Genomic DNA, 18,382 nt, shown 5'->3' on the forward strand with positions numbered 1-18,382 from the left:
GTGGATTCCTTACCACTGTGCCACCTGGAAAGCCCCATGGTTAGGATATACCCAAGCCTTAAGTTACCTAGTGTGGCTGATTATTATAAGAGCGAGTTATGTGTGCTGCCTGTAAACTGCATCAGAGACTAACTAAAGCTTCTATTCGAGGGAATTTCAGAGAGCTACCTTCTTTTCACAGAAGACTCTAAGACAAATTTAGAATGTAAAAAACAAAACCAGGTTTCAGTTCATTTCTCCATTTATCTAAGTTGGGAAATGTATCACATATTTTGTCTTTAGGGATTGCATGTGTGAAAGAATAAGGTACCTGTTTACCTAGATAAGAATCAAGGTATATTTTGCTAACTCTTGATCCTTGAGAAACGTGCATCTATTTCCTCTCTAGGTAAAATGATATTTACAATGGCTATATCAAGAGACTTACAAATAAAATTGAAAGCCTTCTATTGTTATCCATCAAATCATTCATTGCAGGGTTCAGTGAAATATATCCCAGTGTAAGCGAGTCTTTGTTGTGCTAAGTCCAGTCATCTGGAAGACAGTCCCGCAGGTTCTCATGTGTGTTCGGGAACCAGAATTCGTGTATGTCCCCTTCAATCTGGAGGACTTGACAACCTCTACCAAATCACACTTGCTCCATAATAAGCTATCACATGGCGGCAGCTGCTGCTAAAAGTTTGATAGTAGGATCCCAGACAGTCTTCGCAGACTCTCTCACCACGGATGCCCTTGGTACCACCTTCCCCATGTCCAGTGGAGTGGATGCTCTGAGGGGTGCACACAGGTCGGGTGAGTGGGGTAGGTGTCAGGCTCCAGTTGCCACCACCACAGCTGGATGTAATTCAGCTCTTTCAGGGACATCCTATTCCAGGTATTGTGGGAGGAGGGAAGGTGATCAGTTTCCTTCCAGACACATCACTTTGTTCAGTCTAATCTGTGCATCACCAGCTATTTTTACTATTATCACACACACAGCCTCCTGTCTACAACATTAACTAGCAGAGAATTTGTTTGGGAGTTTCTCGTGTTTGCTGTTTTCATTCACCTAGAGTTTTGCTTCTTTTTTCTGACCCCCTTGACTTAGTTTGAGAAGGGAATGGCAAACCACTTCAGTATTCTTGCCTTGAAAACCCCATGAAGAGTATGAAAATGCAAAAAGATAGGACACTGAAAGATGAACTTCCAGGTCGGTAGGTGCCCAATATGCTTCTGGAGAAGAGTGGAGAAATAACTCCAGAAAGAATGAAGAGACAGAGCCAAAGGAAAAACAACACTCAGCTGTGGATGTGACTCGTGATGGAAGTAAAGTCTGATGCTATAAAGAACAATACTGCATAGGAACCTGGAATGTTAGGTCCGTGAATCAAGGTAAATTGGAAGTGATCCAATAGGAGATGGCAAGAATGAACATCGACATTTTAGGAATCAGTGAACTAAAATGGACTGAAATGGACGAATTTAACTCAGATGACCATAATATCTATGACTGCAGCAAGATACCTTAGAAGAAATGGAATAGCCCTCATAGTCAAGTCGAGTCAAGTCATAGTTCCTCTGCCTTTTCTAAATCCAGCTTGAACATCTGGAAGTTCATGGTTCATTTACTTTTGAAGCCTGGCTTGGAGAATTTTTGGGCTCCAAAATCACTGCAGATGGTGGCTGCAGCCATGAAATTAAAAGACACTTACTCCTTGGAAGAAAAGCTATGACCAACCTAGACAGCATATTAAAAAGCAGAGACATTACTTTGCCAACAAAGGTCCATCTATGCAAAGCTGTGGTCTTTCCAGTAGTCATGTATGGATGTGAGAGATGGACTATAAAGAAAGCAGAGCACTGAAAAATTGATGCTTTTGAACTGTGGTGTTGGAGAAGACTCATGAGAGTCCCTTGCACTGCAAGGAGGTCAAACCAGTCAATCCTAAAGGAAATTAGTCATGAATATTCTTTGGAAGGACTGATGCTGAAGCTGAAGCTCCAATACTTTGGCCAGCTGATGGGAAGAACTTATTCATTGGAAAAGATCCTGATGCTGGGAAAGATTGAAGGCAGGAGGAGAAGGAGATGACAGAGGATGAGATGGTTGGATGGCATCACCGACTCAATGGACATGAGTTTGAGCAAGCCCCAGAAGTTGGTGATGGACAAGAAAGCCTAGTGTGCTCCAGTTCATGGGGTTGCAAAGAGTCAGACACGACTAAGTGACTGGACTGAACTGATTGATTTAGTTCAGAGGCCTGCCTCCAGGGCTGTTGTGAATGCTGGCAATCATCTTCCCCCACAGGTTACATTTCACATTGACTCCTTCTCTGCAACAGCCTTCACGTGTACATTTCAACAGCTTCTCACTCACAGGGAAGAAAAAGATACTACTACTATAGACAGAGGGCTTCCCTGGTGGCTCAGTTGCTAAAGAATCTGCCTGCACTGCAGGAGACCTGGGTTCGATCCCTTTGATTCCTGGGTCAGGAAGATCCCCTGGAGAAGGAAACGGCAACCCACTCCAGTACTCTTGCCTGGAAAATCCCATGGACAGAGGAGCCTGGTGGGCCACAGTCCACGGGATCGCAAAGAGTTGGACACAACTGAACTACTTCACTTTCATTTTCTTTTCTTTCTACAGACAGAGGGCATTTTAATTTACTAAAACATTCTGGCTTACTATAAAATACATTATTTAATTCTGTTCTTAATTGATTCATTGCATGTACAAGAGTTTAATCCCTCCACAAACTTGTGGATTTTTTTTTTTTTTTTTGTACACTGGATAGCAAACATTTCTATCTAAAATACTCTTTTGTCCACTTTGGGACTCGGGGCAGAGAAACAGATGCGATAAGCAAAAGCAGTTAATGATTAAACCAAGAAAGGGATCAGCACTGTACATTCCCTCCCTGGATGTTACAGTTCAGGTCATTTCCTAACCAGTGACAATTTCAGCTTTTGTTTGAAAGGGCCCTGAATACTTTGAGGAAAGGTGAGGGAGACCTAATGTATTGGAAACAAAATGAATCATTGAGTGAATGCAGTATCTGCCTATCCTAAGGAAAGGATGTATATGCTATACTTATTATTAGCTTACTACATTTTCTTACGTTATTTGATAAACATTTCATATGAATAGACTTCAGTAGCCTGAAACTGTGCAGTGCATAGCTCAGTCACTAGAGTTAAGATGACACTATTTGGTCTTCTCATTCTATGGGAAATCTACTAGTGATTTGTTAAAATTTCTCATCTTTGAATGCCCTGTTACATCCTAAATATTTTTATTATGTTTTGTCTAGTTGGGTACACAATGAATGACCTCATATTTGAATGGCAAGATGAGGCACCTGTACAAGTGGCAGAAGGACTCACTTTACCCCAGTTTCTGTTGAAAGAAGAGAAAGATTTACGATACTGCACTAAACATTACAACACAGGTAGGGGTTGAGTGTTCTTTATTTCACCTATGACTTGTAGTTATATGCTCTCCAGATGCTTCTTATAGTGCTAGGCTAATTATTTCAGCAGTTTATAGCTGAATTTTTTTATAGTCATCGAGCAGAAAATGGACATCTTTGAAATTTGCAGAAGTTTTGACTCATTGCATGTTGCTATATAATTGCTTTGTATGGAACAAAAGAAATGCTTGGAATTCAGTTATATTTAAATAATTTCTCTTTTTGAAACACCTATAGTTAAATAATAATGCTCTTTTCCAAAAAGTTCCTTTAATTTCTATGTGAGCAGCAAAATGTACTTTTCAACTTTCCCTGGGTCATAAACATTGTGTTTGCTAACAAAAGGAAAGATATATATATATTTAAATATATATATATATATATATTTAAGGCTGCTCTTGCCTAATTTTTTATTTTGGCCACAATGTTGTGCATTTCAAGACACTTACTAAGCACTTACCACTCACACTGATGCAGTAGCCTGTTACCTTTGAGGATAAATATCAGATGCATTTATCAACATCAAGGACTGCAAAACTTGTACACTCATGTTATCTGTTCACCTTTCCCAGTTGGCATGGGATACTCCTGTAATATCTATTCTAACTCCTAACACTCTTACAAGTTCCCTTAAACTGCCCACATTTGAAATATTGCTCCCATGTGGTGAGTGAATGCCCTTCCACTAACATCCTTAGAGTAACTATGATTCCTTTCGGGCTCAACACTTTCAGAAATGTGACCTGACTTTCATTGTACAGCCAGTCCTCCATACCCACGGGCTCATATCCAAAGATTCCACCGACTGGGGAATGAAAATATTTGGAAAAAAATTCCAGAAAGTTACCCAAAGCAAAGTTCTTCCTGTACCATTTATTTCTTATTTTACTTTAGCCTCTTTTTTAAAAACATAATTTTACTTATTTATTTTTGGCTGTGCTGTGTGGGCTTAGTTGCTCCACAGCATGTGGGATCTTCCAGGATTGGAAGATTGGACCCCTGTCTCCTTCATTGGCAGGTGGCTTTTTATCCATTGAGCCACCAGTAAAGCCCTGTACCATTTATTAAAGAGATCATTCTTTCCCTATTGAATAGTCTTAATCCTTTTTTAAAAATCAATTGACCATAAATGATCATACAGTACCACACTTTGTAATTATTGTAAATTTGCAGCATGTCTTGAAATTACAAACTGTGAGTTCACCAAATTTGTTCTTTTTTTCCCTCAAGGCTATTTTGGCTATTGTAGGTCTCTTGCATTCTCATACTAATTTTAAGATCAGCGTGTCAATTTCTACATAAAAAACTAGGTGGGATTTTGATAGAAATTTCAATAAATTTGTAAATCAGGATGGGAAATATTGCAATTTTAACCATATAAGTCTTCTGATTAATGGCTACACAATGACCTTTTTTTATGATCTTTAATTTTATTCAACTGTTTTGTTATTTTTTATTGTATAAGTTTTGCACTTTTTGTTAACTTTATTTCTAAATGTTTTATTTTATTTGGTTCTTATATGAATGGAATTGTTTACTCAATTTAATTTTTGGATTGTTCATTGCTAGTGTACAGAAACACAACTGCTTTTCCTATATTGGTAGTGTATCTTTGTAACCTTGCTGAACTTTTCAGCTCAAATAGATTTTTAATGAGTTTTTTAGGATTTTCTAAATACAAAGTAAATGGCTTCTGCTTACAGAGATAGTTTTGCTACTTACTTTTCAATCTAAATGCCTTTTACTTTTTTGCCTAATTATCCTGGCTAGAACCTCAAGGTACAGTATTTAAAAGAAGGTACAAAAACAGACATGAATCACATAAAATCATAGACCTTTTAGTACCTAGACAACTATGAAGAGCCAATAAAATGTGAAATAATAATTTTATATATTATTTCCTGAAATAACACATTTTCCTATTATGTTGTTTCTAGGTGCCAACATAAAAAAATATTTTTCAGAAACCAATTTGCATATATGACTTAGGATCCCATTTCATTATAACATTATAGTGTTTAGGGAGAAACTATTGAGAAAGCAACATTGTGACCTTTGATGCAATAGTGAAGACCTCTTTTAACCAATTGCTGCATTTATTTTGCAACCAATTAGGAAAGTTTACATGTATAGAAGTGCGATTCCATCTTGAACGACAAATGGGCTACTATCTGATCCAGATGTACATTCCAAGCCTCCTGATTGTCATTCTCTCCTGGGTTTCCTTCTGGATCAACATGGATGCTGCCCCAGCCCGGGTAGCCTTGGGAATAACCACTGTGCTGACCATGACCACACAGAGTTCAGGATCACGGGCTTCCTTACCAAAGGTGAGTGCCCTGAAAGGGCAGACACACGTGCGTGCACTCATTTGTATGTGCATCATTATTTTTGCCAGATCTTTTTCAGTGCGTTTACAGTTGGTCTCTGATTTGTGACAGTTCGACTTAAATTTTTTGGATTTTTGTTTGGTGTGACAGTGACAAGCATTCAGCAGAAACCACACCTCCAGCCTCGAATTTTGATCTTTGCCTGGGCCAGTGTTGCATGGTATCTGCTCTCAGGATGCTGGGTTGTGGCATCTACAGCACCCATCAGCCATGTGATCAGGGGGGTAAACAGTGGATACACTCGCAACCCTTCTGTACCTAGATAGCCATTCTATTTTTTACTGACAGTACAGTATTCAATAAATTACATGAAATAGTCAATACTTTATTATAAAATGTTGGGAAGATCCCATGTAGGAGGAAATGGCAACTCATTCCAGTATTCTTGCCTGGAGAATCCCAAGGATGGAGGAGCCTGGTGGGTTACAGTCCATGGCATTGCAAAGAGTCAGACACGACTGAGCATCTGAGCACACAGGCTTTGGGTTAGATGATTTTGCCTACTAAGTGTTCTGATCATGTTTCAGGTAGGCTGGCTTAAGCTATGATGTTCATAGGTTAGGGGTATTAAATGCCTTTTCAACTTCAGGTTATTTTCAACCTACAGTGGGATTATCTGGAGGTAACCCCATCATAAACTGAGGAAGAACTGTATTCATCACCAGTTTTTAAAGTAATATATAATCAAGCAGAAAAAAAATTATAAAATGGAGACATAGGTGAAGGAAAAAATTCTACCAAACAATATCTCTTATCCATAGTTTGTGTTATGACCCCCAATTATTTAAACATCAATAATACTGTTATGCTCGATAGAATTTATTATCTACAGATTTTTAAATATTTAGAAGTATATCAAACTTGCATGTAAGTTGAATCTATAGAGTAACTAAAGGGCAGTATATGACTCCATTGTACAGATGTGCCATGATAATCTATGCACTCTCTATTAGGACTAACACAACAATGGATATTTATATAATGATTGTTATATACATGAATATATATGTGCAAGTGTGTACACACACATACACATACATGAATATATAACTCTACATGCATTTTGTATTATTTTCTTAGTATTAATTCTTAGAACTGGAATTGTTGCACTGATAGCTCTATGCATTGATCTGTATTGCCAAATTACCCTTGAGAAAAAATTTATAACAATTATACTCCCACAAGTACTGTATGAAGATGCCTGTAGTCAAATGCCCTACGTAGAAAATGCCCTGGGCCAAATACAGTGTTTACTTTTTTTGTACATGTGTTTGCTTTGGCTTTTGAGCAGCCATAGGTCAATAAAAAGAAAAACTTATCTAATACATAATATTTCAGTCTGTGCTGAGCTGCCAGAATTGAACCTATTCCTGTATGAGGTTTGTAAAAGACCCAGTACTGTTTTTTTAAAGATGTGGTGAAATAAAACATAGAAGTCCTTTTTATCCCTTTAGCAGCATAGCAACAGAAAATTATTTTCTTTTCCTAAGTGGTTCCTAAGAAGGAAATTTCTACTATCTAAATTAAGTAATCCTGTCTGGCCTCCAACAAGCTCCACTATTCTTTTCATTACAACGATGTACACTAATGTAATAAAATCGTATTAACTTTTCTTGCATGTTCGACGCTACTTTCCCACCATGCCAAGTAAATTATAAACCTGCTGTCACGGCTTCCTTTACCCCTTGCTATGAATTGCATCTCTAACTAATTTATTCAGCTAAATATCTAAATAAATAAAAGCTGATGGCAGAATATTTTATCATTAAAAATGTTACTTACGATTGAAAAAATTGATATTTAGCAATGCTCACTCTGCCTTGCTAAGACTGAATGGCTGTCTTTCAAAATAAGGCTTACTTTTATTAACATATAATTGTATTTTCAAAATGATCCATAGCAACTAGTGTTTTATAAAATATTGTCCAAGTGAAAACTATAAATCTGCTTGTAAGATTAGGTGCTTATTTATACACGTATAAATGTCTCAAGGGCTCTGAGTAATAACTGAAGTTTCATAGTCGATTTGTAAATGAAATTACCAGTTTACTCACTGATTTTCCTCACTGAGCTAAACAGAAATGAAAGCTCATTCATTCCATAAGTTGTTATCCAGAAAGTGGGGGTACTTAATGATCTGTTTAAGGAAACTACAGATTCTATGAGGCACAGCATAAACACATTTGGATAAAGAGATTAAGGCAGAATTAGGAGAGCATGAAGGGGTGGGTGGATGGAGCAGAAATAAAGCAAGCAGTAAATTAAAAAGAAACAGAATGGAGACATGAATTTTTTTTAAAGGAGAAAGGTCTGACATGACTTCATTATTTTTCTCAAGAAATTTTTTAAGGCATTAATTTCATCATGATCTCAAGGAAGGAATAAATTTTCAAGTATGAAGTCAGTTACATTACATACGTAGATGTATACAAAGTCTATCTCTCAGATCATAGAGACACTGGAAGTATGATAGCAGATTTATTTTTGACCCATAAAAAAGAATTGATTCACAAACAGATATCTTAAGAGTCAGTAATTATCTTAGCCTTTGTGGTATTTAAGGCACAGGTGATGTACAGCAGTTATGTACATTAGAATTCAGGATGGCATATGCTGAAGTCTGAGAATAAACAAAAATTTTCCTATTGAATGAGATCATTCAAAAGGGTAAAATGTCTCTTGAAAAAAATGCACTCCTGATATTGTGATTTGGAAAGGCAAAGGGCAAGGGCTCACACTGGATTTAGGAATAGAAGTGTGAAACCATGCCCCTTAAGACCTGCTATTCTCACCCTCCCAAAAGAACCCTCAGATGCCTGAAAATTTTGCCATGGAAACATCCACCATTCTCCTATTGACGAAATCTAGGAAGGAGGAAAACAAAATTAAATTCAGGAAAACAATAGGGGATTATCAGACATGGGAGGAAGAAATGATAAATCACTAATTTATGATCATCGCTAAGTGTTTTGTCAGGCGCTGTGCCAGTACATCTCCTGTAGATAAGAAAGAGCTTGGAAATATGTCAAGTAAAAGTCAAAGTAGAAAATCTCTGAGAATGTTCTTGAGCCAGCACCTCATGAACTATAGACCTGAGATTCCTCTCTGAAATTTCCTGTTGCACTGGTCTCAACAGTGTCATAAATCAGGAGTACGATAGCCCAAAGCAAGAAAACTCCTGTGATTCATTCTTGGAGCTTGGAGTAGGTGGCCAGAAGAGGTGACAATGCATCCTACTGCCAGCGATTTTTCAAAGTTAGAAAACTTTAGGAATACTTCCTAACATTATCTATTTGGAGTAGAATGAATGGGGGAAAATGGTGGTGATCACAGAGCCACGTCATGGAGGGTTTTATAAAACTTGGTAAGCATAACGCTTATTTTGGATGGCTTTTGGAAGGGTTTTATTGAGAGGAGTGATCAGTCTCATTTCTATGTGAAGATCAGATAGAAGAGGTAAAAATGGAAGCAGAGGAGCTACCATGAAAACGGTAGTTCAGAGCCGAGGATGATCTGGCGAGGTTGGTAGCTGCAGAGATGAAGCATCGCAGGTGGAGTTAGAAAGACGTAGTGTTTTTTTTTTTTTTTTTTTTTAAGAGAAAGTATATTTGCAGGTGAAAGAGACAGGATTTGCTTCTGAACTGAATTTTGAGGATTAAGGGAAAATCAGGAGTCAAAAGTGGCTTTCAGCTGGGTAATGGCATGTAGTCGTAATATTTACTCATGAGGAAGGTCAAAGAGGTCTATGCTTAAGCCTGTTAACTTTTAGATGTGTATGATAGCCACACTGAATTGTCAAAAAGTCAGAACTTTCAAAGTTCTGACCAGGGACATCCAGACCTAAGACTTCAAGGAGGGAACTACAGATTGATAGGGAAGCAGCCCAGAGATGATTCTTCTAAGAGCAAATGAAAGTCCAGAAAGAGGAGGAAGTATATTCAAAGTATATTTTAGTGTATATGCTGTATATTCAAAGTGTCTTCCCTCCTTTTTTTCCTCTAGGACTCTGTCTCCACCATGCACAAGAAAAGGTTATACAGCTTAGTTACAGCCTAGACCCACTTACCTCAAAACCCTTCTCACAAGCTCTTTGAGATTACCAACATTTTGTAAATTTTTTTTTTTTAGATGTGGAAAAGCAATACTCCTTGGGAGAATTAGATTTTAACCCAGGTGAAAGAGAGAGTAGTGTTAGTCATTAAACTATTTTTAGTATATATTTGATTAATATTAATATGTTGTTAAGATCTTGACACTGAGGGAATTATTCAATATATTTTTTATTCAGTATTGAGATGGGTAGAAATAGAGAAAATAATAAGAGGAACAAAATATAATTTTAATTTATAAACTGTGATTCTAGAAAGAATTGCTTTAGGAAACTCCAGGAAAGTCTAGGTATACAATGGTATCTTCCCTTCTCCGGTCTGTGAAACCCGCCGGGAGTAGCTTTTTGAGAGGATAGCCTCAAAATTTTTACATATTTTTATCCTCAGAACATGATATACGTCTATAGAGTAAATGTCATGCAGATATTTAAAGACAATGTGAGGTTTTAAGCTTTGCTTAGTAGTTAACTTAAAAAGCAAGAATATGCCATCTTTGGTCCCTCCAAAAAGAATGTAGAAACTCAGTTGAATTACTTTTTATTTATGAAGAATCAAATGTGCCCCTGAGAATCACCAAATTAATGAAAAAGGTATTAAATATTTGCATGTATCTACCTTGCAGTATAATAAAAATGATGGTTCTTAAAAAACATTACAATAGCTTTCATATTAACTTTTATTCTTGAAATCATCAACTATAGAAGTGATTATGATGATTACATAAAATAAATCTAACAGATATTTATAATTGGATACCGTGATTATGTGGGCACACAGAGGTCTATTGGCATTACACTGAAAAGACAGGGGATGGGAAGGAAAATGAAGTATTCGTATTCACTATTGCCATTTCTAATTAGTTCTCATTCTTCTAAAAAAAAAAATAAAAACTACCCTGCAGTTTTAAAGGAGAGTACATTGTAAATATCAGCAGTAATTAAATGGGGAGAGGGGTTGTATAGTAATCAGGTTTTCCTATTGATAACTATTACTGTCGATAATGTTTTGATTCTCACTATTTGAATATAAGATTCTAATATTGGGTCTTCCCTGGAGGTCCAGTGGTTAGGACTTTACCTTCCAATGAAGGGGATGTGAGCTCTGTCCCTGGTGGGAGAGTGATGATCCCACATGCTTTGGGGCCAAAAAACCAAAACATAAAATAGAAGCAGTATTGTGACACATTCAATAAAAACTTTAAAAATGGTCCACATTAAAGAAAAAAAATCTTCTGAAAAAAGACTCTAGTATCTATTCAAAGTATAGTTAACAAAAGTTACTTCAATCAAGTTCAATACAAATATGATACAAGTGGGCTCATTTTTAATTCATTAACATGACACAATAGTTATTAAGTATATTTAAGATTATAATACAGTATTTGATGTAATATATTTAATTTAAAAGTATTTTCATTGAATATGTTAATAGTTTTTTTTCCCTGCCTTATTCCTTAGGAAAAAGAGAAAGAAAAAAGGTGCAAAAATTTTAAAAATTATTTACTCCTGCCCTTTCTTTTAAAAGCAAAAGATATATCACATATGAATATTATTCAATTTTATTACTGCTTTTTCTGTCTTCAGTAAATAAGTAATTCCTCAACATAGGTAGATCCCAGAGTAAGAATAGAAATTGATAGCTGTCTCTGGTTCTATATTTGATCTTAGTGCCTACAATTAATAGGCTTACTAGGTCTCATTCAGTTGAATTTAGCAATTATCAAGCAGGTCCTCTGTGGATGACACAGAGACAGAGCCGTGACATAAGTTCTTAAATCTGATGGCACAACTGGGAGAAAGCACATGATCAAATCACAAAGTTTAAAAATGTTTGAAATGATATAATACAGGAGCTTTAACATCAAACTAAGTTTACAAACAAAAGGTGTTTATGCAACTTGGAGCCAATTTTACCCTATTTAATGTCTTAAACTCTCTTTACTGTGTTCACATAAATCCTACAGTCCATACCATGGCCCACCCTCCCCGCCGACAGATAAAATCTGATGTAAAACTCCCCCTTTGCCAAGGGAATAAAGAATTTGGTCCCCAAATCAGTGTTAGACATAGCTTACAAGTTTTATCTGTCTTCCTGATTTCTGGTTGAAGTTAAATATGAAAATGTCAGATCTTGAGGTGTTGGGAAAAGGGATTGGAAAGGTATTTAGGTATAATAAAGATGATGTTCTAGAAATACAAAACTTTCAGTGCAAGAATGCACAGGGGAGAGAAGTCACAAATGTAATTCGACTTTCCTTAAGCAGGTCACACACAAAAAAATATTAACAAATGTCAGTAACAATGTGCACCTAAGTAGCATTTCTAGCAACATCTAGATTTTTTTTGCTAGTCTTAAGAATCATGTCCTATAGAAAAGATGGCAATAAAGCTCCCTTAACTGAAGCAAAAGTCAGAGTTACCTTTCAAAATACCTTACCCTTTTTAATTGTGTTTTTCTCATCTGGTGATTGGAAAGATTTGTCAAGTTCATGACTTAGGATATAATGCAGTTCTGCCATTATGACTCTCTGATACATTTCATTTCTTAAAGCAAAAGCCTTTACATGGCAAATAAAGACTCTATGCAAAGCATCATTCATTTACTAAGTTTATGAGGATCATAATTAGTATGAACGTAACGTGTAGGATTCTGCAGTTGTGAATTGCCCTCCAGGATGATAAACATCAGAGTTCACAAAATCTGCGTGATTCACCACCTAGAATTCCAAGAACACAGTTCTGCAGACAGTTCATTTTTTTTTCCGTTTGCTTCATTTTACTTTAACACTTAAAAAAGTTATTTTTTTTCCTTCATCTCTCTGGTTTTTAGTCTTAAATGAAACTCAAAATAATTTTGAAACTAATATAATATTTTTTCTTATAAGCATTACAATATTCAAAATTCTTATACAGCTTTTACACTGGAAGAAATGAGGGATTAAGTGTACTACAATTAGGGTTTTACAGATCGAAAGATAAATAAATGCCAATGTGATCTGAAACACCCCCCTACTCCCCTCCTTGGATAAAAGCCATGACACAGGCAGGGAATTTTTCAGCATAACTCAGAAAAAATCCTTTGAGCCACTTGCCCATTCCACAGCCAGAATTACTCATCGATTCGACAATTCACAGGAACTGGGAGAATTTACCAGGTTTGGTCATCATCCAATGGAGAATGAATCACCCTACTGAAAGGACTGTTTTAGCTAATCAAAAGCAATATACTGTGATGTTTGTTATACCTCTTTCTCAAATAAAAAGCAAATTTGAACTGAGAGAAGAATTGAGAAAATGCTCACTGTCCTGGGATATTAACCCTGTAGAGTGCCTGTGTGTTGGTTTGCATTGGATTTGGAGATTCACACCACTTTCTGGTTTAATCAGTTTCTTATCCTTCAAAGCTGTGCTTCTTATAAGTGCACTATAAATTTCTATTTCTAGAAATTGTTGATTAATAGTAGTCTGGGTTATAACTTATAAATTAGTAAGTATAATTTGCTATAACTTAGTAGTCTGGCTTATAGTCTAATCAATATTTACCCATTCATGTCTTATCATCTACCACCAGGACAGTATTTGTCCTAAGGCTATCCATTTGATCATTTCTATGCATGGTAAGATAAAGTTATGTATCTTGACAAGAAGCCTCTCAACTACAGCAGATGGTGCCATTCATATAGTTTAGCTCAGTCAATGATCTTGTAAAGAAATATAATCTAAAATTGTTGCTACTTAATTATTTCACCAAAAACTTGCCTTACAAAATTGATTTATGAAGAATTGCCTGAGATACGTGCGAGCCATCTCTTCCTCTGAATCAAAGAGGAATACAGCCTGAGGTGTGGTCCATACTTGGAGGCACAGTCTTTTTCTTTTTTTTTTTGAGACCCTGTGTGGTACAAGCACACCATTCACATGCCTAAATTTACCTGGCAGCCTGCCTGTCTTTATAATCTGAATAATCTCTGCTAGATTAAGTAGATTAAATCAACACTTCAGAGCCCTATCTGGATTCTTTTGTAACCTGCTTATGACTAATTTTACTGAACTCTGACCTGACATGGTTTGAACAAATGTGGAGTTAAAGATCAGCACTGTTTTTTTTTTTTTTTTTCGCCCCCTCTGTCGTCTTCTCATTACTTAACAGCTGCTCTCTCTAAAGCAGTGAGTTTTGCCCTTTAACAGAGCTGCTCTGTGAGCTGACTGTGGCTCAGATCATGAACTCCTTATTGCCAAATTCAGACTTAAACTGAAGAAAGTGGGGAAAACCACTAAGACCATTCAGGTATGACCTAAATCAAATCCCTAACAACTATACAGTGGAAGTGAGAAGTAGATTTAAGGGACTAGATCTGATAGAGTGCTTGATGAACTGTGGACAGAGCTTCATGACATTGTACAGGAGACAGGGATCAAGACCATCCCCAAGAAAAAGAAATGCAAAAAAGCAAAATGGCTGTCTGAGAAGGCCTTACAAATAGCTGTGAAAAGAAGAGAAGCAAAAAGCAAAGGAGAAAAGGAAAGATATACCCATTTTAATGCAGAGTTCCAAAGAATAGCAAGGAGAAATAAGAAAGCCTTCCTCAGTGATCAATGCAAAAAAAAAAAGAGGAAAAGAACAGAATGGAAAAGACTAGAGATCTCTTCAAGAAAATTAGAGACACCAAGGGAATATTTCATACAAAGATGGGCTCAATAAAGGACAGAAATGGTCTGGACCTAACAGAAGCAGAAGATATTAAGAAGAGGTGGCAAGAATACACAGAAGAACTGTACAAGAAAGATCTTAAGGACCCAGATAATCACGATGGTGTGATCACTCACTTAGAGCCAGTCATCCTAGATTGTGAAGTCAAATGGGCCTTAGGAAGCCTCACTACAAAGAAAGCTAGTGGAGGTGATGGAATTCCAGTTGAGCTATTTCAAATCCTGTGAAAGTAATGCACTCAATATGCCAGCATATTGGGAAAACCCAGCAGTGGTCACAGAACTGAAACAGGTTTCAATCCAATCCCAAAGAAAGGCAGTGCCAAAGAATACTCAAACTACCGCAAAACTGTACTCATCTCACATGCTAGTAAAGTAATGTTCAAAAATTTCCAAGCCAGCCTTCACTACGTGAACCGTGAGCTTCCAGATGTTCAAGCTGGATTTAAAAAAGGGAGAGGAACCAGAGATCAAATTGCCAACATCTGCTGAATCATTGAAAAAGCAAGAGAGTTCCAGAAAAACATCTATTTCTGCTTTATTGACTATGCCAAAGCCTTTGACTGTGTGGCTAACAATAAACTGTGGAAAATTCTGAAAGTGATGGGAATACCAGACCATCTGACCTGCTTCTTGAGAAATCTGTATGCAGGTCAGGAAGCAACAGTTAGAACTGGACATGGAACAACAGACTGGTTCCAAATAGGAAAGGGAGTACGTCAAGGCTGTATATTGTCACCCTGCTTATTTAACTTATATGCAGAATACATCATGAGACAGGCTGGGCTGGAAGAAGCACAAGCTGGAATCAAGATTTCCGGGAGAAATATCAATAACCTCAGATATGCAGATGATACCACCCTTATGGCGGAAAGTGAAGACGAACTAAAGAGCCCCTTGATGAAAGTGAAAGAGTAGAGTGAAAAAGTTGGCTTAAAACTCAGCGTTCAGAAAACTAAGCTCATGGCATCTGGTCCTATCACTTCATAGCAAATAGGTGGAGAAACAGTGGAAACAGTGTCAGACTCTATTTTCTGGGGCTCCAAAGTCACTGCAGATGGTGACCAGCCTAGACAGCACATTAAAAAGCAAAGACATTGCCAACAAAGGTCTGTCTAGTCAAGATTATGGTTTTCCCAGTGGTTACGTATGGGTGTGAGAGTTGAACTATAAAGAAAGCTGAGAACCTAAGAATTGATGCTTTTGAACCGTGGTGTTGGAGAAGACTCTTGAGAGTCCCTTGGACTGCAAGGAGATCCAACCAGTCCGTCCTAAAGGAAATCAGTCCTGAATATTCATTGGAAGGACTGATGGTGAAGCTGAAACTCCAATACTTTGGCCACCTGATGCGAAGAGCTGACTCATTTGAACAGACCCTGATGCTGGGAAAGATTGAGGGCAGGACAAAAAGTGGATGACAGAAGATGAGATAGTTGGATGGCATCACCAACTTGATGGACATGGGTTTGGGTGGACTCTGGGAGTTGCTGATGGACAGGGAGGCCTGGCATGCTGCAGTCCATGAGGTTACAAAGAGTTGGACATGACTGAGAGACTGAACTGAACAGAACTGAAAGCTGCTCTAGTTCTCCCTTCAAGATATCACAGTGAGCAGATCACAGTCCACACTTGTCTTCAATGCTGGACTTATCAGAATCCTTTTTATTGTTTGTTTGTTTTCAGAAGCACAGAGTAGACCCTTCCCCACCTCCACTCACTTTGCCACCTATGAACTTTGTCTCCTTCCAGACACAGGATGAGGTTGCCCCTCCCAGGTCTGTTCTTGTCATGTTGACTGTAAATAGTTCTGGCTAATGATAAGGCAAGAGACTCAGTTTCATCCCTGGCTCTGGAAGATCCCCTGGAGGAGGAAATGGTAACCCATTCCAGTATTCTTGCCTCAAGAATCGCATAGACAGAGGAGCTTGGCCGCCTGCAGCCGATAGGGTCACAAAGAACCTGACATGACTGAGCATACAGGCACAAACACATAAACAATGAGTTTTGAGCCCAATGATCTGTGCCTCTTCTGGCCTGGAGTATTTATTACCAAATGTGAGATGACCTGTGCCCTAGTTTTCCTCTGCTGTGGTCACCACCAGTGTTCCAGAGAGTGACCACACTAGGAGCTGAGGTCACAGTGTGACGACACTTGTCCAGAGTCTCCATCAGCTCTGAGTGGACATAGATTGAGCTTTGCTGTTTCAAGCCAGTGAGATTTGGGATTGTTTGTTATTCTTATCAAATCCTAGCTTGAATCCTCCTATGCCCACTTCTTTGAATCATTGGAAAAAGATATAAAGAAATTCATGCTTAGGCAAGTTTCCTGAACATGAATGCTTCCCAAGGTCAAGGGGACTAGATCCCAATCCTTATAACCAGGATAAGTAATAATGATAAAATCCAATATGCATCTTTTCAGGACTCCAGAAGCAGATTTTCTCTGTTTTCTAATGATGACATTGCAAAGTATTGGGTTGGCCAAAAAGTTCATTCAGATTAAAATAAATAGACAATTTTTCTGGAAAAAAAAACACATGATCTAAGAAGTCTGTAGAATCAATGATGCTTATATATTCCTTCCTCACATTATAAAACATATTTTTTAACATGAAAAAGATAAGGCTTTGCAGTAACCCAGCTGTCTGTACATTCAAGTGATAATTTATCAAGCTGATCTCTTCCCAGAATATCACGTGGCAAGTAGACAACTGTCTCATAAAAACACTTCACCCAAACTAATGTAAGAATATTGTTGAGGGGACTCTCACTGTATTTCAAAGGATAAAATGTTTCCCTGATAGAGTTTCGCTTCTGCAGAGCAAATACTTGGTTTTTAATGTGGTAATTACATTCTCACAACTCCTTTTCTACGTTGTCTGCTAGGAAGTTTATTGTCAGATTTTAGGATCAGCAAACATACAGAACCCTCCAATGTGTATACTATGTAATGACTTAACCCTTAACTATCATGTAAAAATTGAAGAGCCTGGAATATTAAGATACAGATAGTTATTTCTATTTAGTGTGCTCACGGTTGTTAACTTATGGTGGTAGCTTAAATAGAAGGAGCCTAATAACCAGGTGATGTAGAATAGTAGTTGATTTACAGATTTTTTAGCCAGATGACCTGTATTCAAATCCTAGCTTTGCAACTTAGTAGCATCCTAAGTTTGTCCAGGTTTCTATGATAGAATATCGTAGATGAGGTGGTTTATAGACAATAGAAACTAGAGCCTGGGAAGTTCAAGATCAAGGTGCTGGAAGATTCAGTGTCTGGTGAGAGCCCACTGCCTTGTTCATAGATGGCAATCTACAGGCTGCGTTCTTTCATAATGGAAGAGGCAACACACACTCTGGGGTCCTTTTTATAAAAACACTAATCCCATTCACGAGGGTTCTACCCTCATGACCTAACCACTCCCCAAAGATCCCACCTCCTATTACCATCACCTTAGAGGTATATTTCAACATCAGGATTTTTGAAGGACCATATTCAGTGTATAGCAGTAGCTATGTGATATTATTTTTTTATTGGACTGTAATTGCTTTACAATATTGTGTTAATTTCTGTTGTGCAACAATGATTCAACAATGAATCAGCTATACTTACATATATATTCCCTCCCTCTTGAGCCTCCCTCCCACTCCACCCCTCCAGGTCATCACAGGACACTGAGCTGAGCTCCTTGTGTTATACTGCAGCTGCCCAATAGCTATCTGTT

General features: G+C 37.5%; 1 protein-coding gene across 2 annotated transcripts in view; it reads left to right on the forward strand.

Moving 5' to 3' along the window:
• GLRA3 (glycine receptor alpha 3) overlaps positions 1-18,382 on the forward strand; it is a 189,228-nt gene that overhangs the window by 140,461 nt on the left and 30,385 nt on the right. For both annotated transcript variants that reach the window (XM_004004453.6, XM_012129216.5), the window contains exons 6-7: positions 3,291-3,428; positions 5,565-5,779. In XM_004004453.6, the coding sequence (XP_004004502.2) occupies positions 3,291-3,428; positions 5,565-5,779 (353 nt within the window). The remainder of the gene's footprint in view (positions 1-3,290; positions 3,429-5,564; positions 5,780-18,382) is intronic.

The sequence above is a fragment of the Ovis aries genome, chromosome 2, assembly GCF_016772045.2.
Source record: "Ovis aries strain OAR_USU_Benz2616 breed Rambouillet chromosome 2, ARS-UI_Ramb_v3.0, whole genome shotgun sequence".
Classification (NCBI taxonomy): domain Eukaryota; kingdom Metazoa; phylum Chordata; class Mammalia; order Artiodactyla; family Bovidae; genus Ovis; species Ovis aries.